General features: G+C 40.8%; 1 protein-coding gene across 1 annotated transcript; it reads right to left on the bottom strand.

Annotated features, from left to right (window-relative positions):
- LOC112899616 (vacuolar protein-sorting-associated protein 11 homolog) lies at nt 1-5,779 on the bottom strand. Its single transcript, XM_025968152.1, has 5 exons — nt 5,388-5,779; nt 4,697-4,870; nt 4,235-4,561; nt 1,885-3,663; nt 1-736 (listed from the first exon to the last, which is right to left on the bottom strand). The coding sequence occupies exons 1-5, from the start codon at nt 5,631-5,633 to the stop codon at nt 380-382; spliced, it is 2,883 nt and encodes a 960-aa protein (XP_025823937.1). The 5' UTR covers nt 5,634-5,779; the 3' UTR covers nt 1-379.
- Between the last annotated feature and the right edge of the window lie 2,541 nt (nt 5,780-8,320).

Raw genomic sequence — 8,320 nt, 5'->3', positions numbered from 1 at the left:
AAAAACAAATAGACAAGATATTTGCTGAAACATACAAAAACATGATCCGTGTGATACTTCTGTTGTTAACAATGAGGGCATAAACCAAACATCAAAACTCAATGCTGCAAGGTGCAGCACGGTCTAAGCAACATTAGCCCGCAAAAAGGGGTCGCCGGAAATGAGTATTTACAATGCCATGTCAACAAAAACTCACAACATGGATGAAACAGGCCAGATAGGATGACCAGGTACATGAGTGGAACTTGCTATCTGTACCTCGACCTGCTATAATTGATGGACGCAGGAGAGCACTCGCATATATATGATCAATCATCGAAGAAAGGGAAATAACACCATATAAATGCTGTACAAGGCAAAGCAGTACGAGTGATCCTTCCTATCGGCCGTTCTCGGGTGGTACAGTTGTCTTGCTCACTATGCCCTTGCTAAAATAGTCCGCGACGACAGAAAACCCGTCCTTCGAACCCCTCAACTGCCTGAAAAATAGGTCATGGTCTCTGGCGTTTTGTTCTAGCTTCTGCTTTGCCTCCATAACAGATCTATATTCAGGTGCACATTCCGGGCATTCTTTTTCATTGTCCCCAAGGCAGCGGAGGTGGAATGAATGCATGCACATGAAATGGACAGCTGGAAGATCAAGGGTGAAAGTACAAGCTGTACACTTGCTGAGTTGGAAAACCTTCGCGTTTGTCTTAAGATCTTCAATCTCCCTTTTCATCAACTCTGTCTCCTCCTGTAACAAAAATGTATTGATTCACAGAATGTTCGATTTCAATGGTTGTAGATTATTCTTGCTACCAAGTTTCAAATATCCGCTCACAAATCATGCTACATATGAAAAAGATTATGGTGATCCCTCTTTCATACACAAGAAATACAAAAAAGATTTACTTGTGCATGTGCTTGTTATAGGACTGTTAATCTTTTGGCACACTCAATTTGCATTACCGATACGACATCAAGTGAAACTCAGGTGTGGGTCATCATCAATTTCAAGAATTTCATTGCTACGATGGAAATAATTTTTAAGAAAGGGGAGTACCGAACCATTTAGGGAGGTTCTCATGTCTCAAGAAAGGGGAGTACTGAACCATTTAGGGAGGTATTCACACAATTGCAAGCACCCAGGTTCGATTCGACCATGGGGAGAAGACCTCCCCCTTTGTCTCAAGAAAGGGGATTACCGAACCATTTAGGGAGGTACTCACACAACTGCGAGCACCCAGGTTCGTGCCCACAACTGGAGGCTCTACCAACCTAGCTATTCTACCATAATTTTCCACATTAACCTCTGTGTGTTTGACATGAGAATCATTGTATTTCAGAATCATATTTTAGTATATTAGAAAAAAATGACTATGTCTAAAAATAAGTTTGAACAGTTCATCGGATTATGATGTATGATTAAATAAAAAGTAGAACAAAACTAGAACTCAATTAATATTACCATGGTGCATGGTACACATAAGAGAATTTTAAAAATTCAGTGAACTGGGAGAATATGGTCCAATATATAGGTTCCTCACATGTAAAGGGACTTGGTGGTAAACTGAGAGTAGCTGCTGAATGCTGCGCTACCTCCAGCTACTGGTGTATCATGATTGCAGGGTACAAGGGGAAAATAAAACCAATTACTAGAACTGCATTTGAGGTAACATAATCTCAAATAACACCCTCATGTAATGGGTTAATGCCAACAGCCAAACACCAATTTGCTAGGTACTTATTTTAAACTGATCCTGCATTGCATTGTATCTAAAACCATTATATTTTCTATCTTCAATTTATCAAAGAACCAAGAAATATTAATGCTTTCCCCTAGAGATTTTAAAAGTACTAAGAATGGCAATGGGAAATTAATGTCACAAATAAATTACTAACCTGATACTTGTCAATGGATTTTCTATCATCTTCAATTAGCTTTGATTCTTGCTCAAGTTTGCGAGCTATGTAATCCTTGACAACTGAGAGCGTCAAGCATGGGTTTTTTGACAGTGTCTGTAGCACAACAATGGGAGGCACAACATCCTCCTTTTCAATGTAGGTCAAGACCTCTTTAACTTCTTTAGAGCAATCTTCCCCCAGCTCCCCAAAATACTTCAACAAATCACCCCACAGAGATGGATCCCCTCCTTGAGACGAGTCCCCCAGCTTCTTGCAGCATGCAATTAAACCTTGATGATCGTGAGCTTGCTTGTAACAACTAATAACTTCTTTGTAAAGTTTTAGTTTCTCATATAGAAAGAGCAATCCATCTTTGAATGCATGTGTATTACAAAGAATAAGAGCAAGATCAACATCATACAAAGGTTCTTGCATCTCAGATGTCCAAGCAGACTTGAGTAATGCAAGCCCTTTCCTTCTCCTATCAACAATACTCTTCGCTATTTTAGTATCTTCTTTTCCAAGAATTGCTTTCTCTCTTGTTCCAGACTTATAGCCATTTGTAGCTCCCTTACCGTTTGTTTCTTTTATATTGTGATTCTCAAAGCCATTTTCTTGTGAGACAGATGGCAAGCTCAAATCATTTGAAATATAGAGCTCCAGAAGGGTGTTATGAATTTCTGTTTGCGCAGGTGAGTCCTTGACTGCTTTGATATAATTTTCCAGAAATTCCATAAGATATTGTGGGCTGTGCACAAATATATTCACAAAATCCATTGGCGATGGTATCATAAGCAAGTGCATGCTGTTTGAACCTCTTCTTGTTGTAGGATCTCCAACATCGGTACAGAGCCTTAACAGTATTTCAACTGTTTCGGAAGGTCTATGTTCCACAAGAATTTTCCCATATTCTTTTACAGTAAGACCTGCTTGATTTGCCTCAAGGCCAGATATATATTGCAGTGCCTCATCATATCTACCCAGATCCTCAAGTAAAATTTTCAAGTACAACTCATGCCTCCCAGCCTTTTTCGCCACAAACATGGCATGTTCATGATATCCAGCAGCACGGCATACTCTTATAGCAGTTTCCACATCAAACTTGATTTCACCTATCCCCTCTTCATCTTTGATGAAATCGTTAAGTTTCTCCACATCTTTCAATTTGGTATAGCAGTTCAACAGAAGGGTCGTGTGGTCTTTGGATGCTAATCCTCTATCATGTAACTTCTCTAAATAATTTGTCAGGTTGTAGATGCGCTTTGCATCAAGGAACTTCTGTATAACATATGATGGTTCAAGATGACCAATAGTGTGGATATACTGGGACATAGCCTCATCATATTCTTGTTTACCATACAGATGGTCACCATACTTCCGCAGCACCTCAGCAGTCGAAGTAGGATCAGCCTGCTGACTTTGTACAAGATTGATCGCAACTGTATAAAGATTTTTCTTGAACAACATGTCAAGCTTACTTTCCATGTCTTTCTCTCCAATGCACAGAATCTTTTTGTCAGCCATAATAAGAATAATATAACCCCACTCACAGACCAAATGTGAAACATCCCCCACAGGCATGCTATGTGCAATCAGCCGATTCTTAAGGTCGTAAACATTAAGGGTACCCTTCTGAGTCCTCTGATCTTCAATAATGCAAAGTAAATAGCCTCGAAACCAACCTACGAACCTTTTCTCACCATCAAATGCCCAGCAAGGACCCCTACCATCGACTTCATAGAAATAGACAGCTTCAGGTCTACCAATAATTAGATCCTGTTGATTGAATATGGAATAAATAAAGTTTGCAGCTAGAAATATAAAGCTCTGATAACAAATGTATTAGAACAACACTGGCATGATAGATAAAGAAGTGCGTGCGCAAGAAAGTAATCAATTGGCCAAACTATTAAACTAGCCTAAAGTTTCCTAATATTGTATACATTGCCTAGTGGACAAAACATCAAAACCATACGATCAACATCTGTAACAAATTGGATAATGATTTGGTAGATTGTGAGTCCCTTTTCAATATACTGAGTCTATTTGGACAATTGACACATATCACCTGCCAAGAGTATCAGTTGCTGCAACAGAATTTAGTTGCAGGTTGCAGCAAATTTGAGGCTTACAATTAGGCGACGAATTAACCATGAAGTTTCAGCTAGTTAAACTTCTTCAGGTCATGAACTGCACCCTAGCTTGCCTAAATTATTTGTAAGCCGTGCAACTAACCAAACAAGTAACAGGTCCTAAAGCATATTGAATTACCCAAAAATTTACAAACAGAATCCATAAAGCTATATGATCAGAAAATTAGCAGAGGACATTTGTAATCCATCCTTACCATTCGGTCACTCATTGCCACAGCATTGGTCTGGCAACCAATCTGATCAAGTGTTTGCCTCCTTGGTGGTTGAACATGCAAGCTGAACAAGGATACAGAACTAGGAGTTACAGCAAAGAGCTGATGTGCTTGCCCCTCAACTCGGAAACCAAGACCAGTGATAGGCAAACTAGTGCTGCCATCTGAAGCAGCCTCAACCTGCAACTTGAAGCGTGTAATACGCTCACGTGCAATGTCACCTTTGATGCAATAAATGAAACCATTGTGTAGTCCAATGGCAATCAACAATATAGGTGGTGCTTCTTCTAGAACCATAAATGATGAAATCTGCAAAAAGTCAGTAAAATAAGCCAATTAAACTAGAATCGCACATTAACGTTCATATAATATATGCAAATCTCCGTAATAAAAGATCATAGGAAATGCATTACATTGGGCTCAAAATGAATTAGGAGAATCTACCTTTGCTTGAGGAAAGTGATCGGTGAAGACCCGCAAAATTTGAACACAGAAAGGAGTTGTTGTGCTTGATCCCTCTTCTTGTACTTTGTCAAGGTCGAAAACCTTGAGACATATTGCCGATGACTGCGAAGATGACTGATCATCATCTCCAACTGTGACGAGAACATTCCTTTGCTGATCACACAGACAGATAAGTTGTTATTAAGTATATGATGTAGCTGTAGTTATCACAACGATACAGTGCATAAATGTTTCACAGTGCAGTAACAGGAAATTATATAGATTAGCCAATGATCTATGGTACTGACACAGCTACTGGACCAAGTGGTACTTTTGCCCCCAGAATAGGGAATCCGATAGGCCAAAACAAATGAAATCACTGATGATAAATGTTGACATAATCAATCAATTCAACAACATACTTGTCTAATTTCAGGTACAACTTTCTGGCATACTCAATTGCAGTGCACAACTTATGATCCCATTTTAAGACTGGGCAGCCCCACGTCAGTTGGTCTACATCCGCAGCAGCTGATTCCAAGTCGTAAGAAGAAACATGCCATTTTTCTCTTTTTTGTTTCTAATACGCACGACCCAGTAGCAGACACCAATCGACAAACCCAACGACTTTCCGAGGCGGGAAAGAATCCCGCCCGCAGCATCAATCAGATCGAGCCTGAGCACCCCGTACCTTGAGCTGCTGGAGGAAGAGGACGGAGGAGGCGTGGGCCTGGAAGCCGTAGGAGAGGCGGAACCCGCGGTCGAGGAGTCCCACGGTGCCGTCGTCGCACCCCACCGCGACGCGGCCGCGGCCGCCCGAGCAGCAGGTGATGCGGCCCGCGATCTCGGCCGGCACGGCGGCGGACGACCCTCCGCCCCCGCCGCCGCGGCCGGCCGCCTTCTCCTCGAAGAACTCGAACTTGCGCCACTGGTACATGCCGGGCCGGCGCGGGGCGGGCGGATCGGGCGCCGGCGGGGCGGCTCGGGTGGGATCGGGCTCGGCGGTGAACGGGGGGGAGCAGGAGCGGAGGGGAGGGGAGGCCGCGCGGTCGGATGCGACTGGACCGGGTGCCGACGCGCGCGGCGTGGCGGTGCGAGTGCGACCGAGAGATGTTCGGGTCCCGAACGCGACACCGGAGCGGTGGGCGTCCAGCCTCCGGAACAATTTTCTGTAGGCAGCTCGCTGACTGTTTTCTCACGAGAAAGGCAGGTTCGAAGAATCATGCAAATTTGTAACCATCAGGTTTTCATCCCAGGTCTTTTCAAATTATCTAAGTCAAACTTATTAACTTTAATAAAATTTATAAAAAATCAACATCTGTAATATCAAATTAATTTTATTAACTCCACTATAAAATATAAATTGATAGTATGTTTATTTAAACTGACTAATAATTTGAAATAGAGTGAGTACTTGTTAATCACTTCTCTTTTTTATCTACCGCACCATCACCCATGCTAACTTACTAATCAATCCACCATTACTCCTCCACCGTCCGTTGTTGCCTCCTTAGCTAAGTAGATCTAACTCCTTGAAAATTTTGGAAAATTAGGAACTTGTAGTTAATTGAAAATTTGAGTAAGCCATGGCTACAATATTATGAGCGCAATTGTTTCTTTAAAAAAATGCTAATTCTTTATCAATATTTCCTTACATATTTTTAGAGCTACAATAAACACCCCTGCAATGTTGACCTAAGATATTGTTCAACCATATATAGACCCACATGTACACTATGTACACTATGCCACACATGCTTCTAAGAAAAGTAAAAGGTAACCAAAGTGGCTAGAGTGTGTAATATGCGGCACTTGTATGTTATATGCACATTCAAGAATCTAAGATGTATGTCCCTATAATGATACAGACCATGTTTGAGTTGTTTTTGAAATGCATGGTTTCTTTAAGTTTTGTTTTTACTATGTTTTATAGCACATATGCGTATAGGTAAATAAATTTGGTCCGATAAACGCTTTAAGTAGACAAATTCTCTGCTGGCATGGTCACAAGCAACGTGTTAATTGCTTTTTTCTAAACATGCCCATGGACAGGGAAAACCTACCCCTATGATATTTTGGCTCCATATATATGAATATATCATACAAATTGGTTAAATGTTTGATGTCCTTTGAATAATGGCATCTAAAATGTTTTCCAAAATTAAATATAAGATAAAAATTCACCCCAATTAGAAGATTAGAATGCTTGTATTTATAAGCAGTATAAAAATTCAAAATCAACATGAATGTTACATGCAAGATAGAAAAGGGGAAATAGCCACTGCCGGAGAAAGGCACATCAGTGCCGGTCACAGGGAGATTTAGTGCCGGTCCCTGTGACCGGCACTAAATGGCCGGCACTAACGTGACAGTCGTTAGTGCCGGCTATATTGACCGGCACTAAATGGTGCGTGTTAGTGCCGGTCGGTAATTCCAGCCGGCACTAACGTGCCCGACCCGGCCCGGCTCCTGGCAGCAAGGTTAGTGCCGGCTGGTATAACTGGCCGGCACTAAATCTTTTTTCTTATTTATCTTTTGTTTTTCATTTTTATACGTATGGTTATGCGTATTTCTACCGTATGCGACTACATAATCGTACTTTTTGCATTGCACAGTAATATTAGGACAGCATATTACACTAATATTATATATATATATATTCATCATGTATGGAATACTTAGGAGTTTAAAAGTACTTGAGATATTACAAATTATTAAGAACATCAACTATAGTAATTTATCAGTTTCCCCGTCGTCGGATCTTTTTCGGCGACGCTTGTACGTACATCACCATAAAATTCGCCCTTAGGATTTATGATTTCATCGAGCAGGAATCCGTATATAGCTTCTTGAATTGCCCTAATCCGAGCCATTTCAATGAGTTCTTCTTTCATCCGCCAACGTTGTCATATTTTTCGAAAAAACATGAGAATAAAAGATAATGAATTAAAATGATGAGCAGATGTGATTGTGCTCACGTACATTGAATGCCTCCACTGTCATCTGCCCTTTTTCACTTGCAAAAGTGTTGATCCACTCGCATACGTAGTATCCACATAAGTTGTTTCCTTGTCCCTGTCTCCAACACTATGGACAAATGTGGGTTAAGATATAGAATTTTTCTGATGTTTATTGTGAATGATATTAGTAGCGAGAGTATATTCATACCGGAAAATCAGTCACCCAACAAAGAGACTCGATTTCACCTATGGGCAAGCCTTTGTGTTTGCGGAGGTAGCGACGCCATGCAGTATTTACCACCTCGATGAGATCTTGGTACTTTGATTTATCTTGCCTTAACGAGTCGTACACCAAGACCTTGTGCTCGTCAATCCGAATACAAAGCAATATCCAATGAAAGCTGTGCATATACATACGCATAACCAATTAATGTTGATTAAAATAGTTATTAAATAGTATTATTAATACGAAGGGATTGAAAAAAAGAGGCTAACAAAGAACGACTCACTGATGGTTGTATGGCAAGAGAATGAAGGGACACATGCTATTCTTACGCAACCCCCTGTATATAATATTGACTATTTCTTCAGGGTTTTGCTCTACCGTTTTCTCGTGTATAATATCGGGGTCGAAGAACCTGACGTTATGGAAGTTCTTTTTTCA

This window comes from Panicum hallii, chromosome 7, assembly GCF_002211085.1.
Source record: "Panicum hallii strain FIL2 chromosome 7, PHallii_v3.1, whole genome shotgun sequence".
Classification (NCBI taxonomy): domain Eukaryota; kingdom Viridiplantae; phylum Streptophyta; class Magnoliopsida; order Poales; family Poaceae; genus Panicum; species Panicum hallii.
The sequence above is the reverse complement of the archived record's forward strand: the minus strand, read 5'-3'. Positions and strand labels throughout refer to the sequence as shown.

Excerpts from the sequence above, each read along its gene's own strand:
- LOC112899616 (XM_025968152.1), bottom strand. The coding sequence starts at position 5,633 with ATGTACCAGTGGCGCAAGTTCGAGTTCTTCGAGGAGAAGGCGGCCGGC. Across the intron at positions 4,871-5,387 it reads TCTTCCTCCAGCAGCTCAAG|CAAAGGAATGTTCTCGTCAC; the intron begins GTACGGGGTGCT and ends CTGTGTGATCAG. Across the intron at positions 4,562-4,696 it reads ATCACTTTCCTCAAGCAAAG|ATTTCATCATTTATGGTTCT; the intron begins GTAGATTCTCCT and ends GACTTTTTGCAG.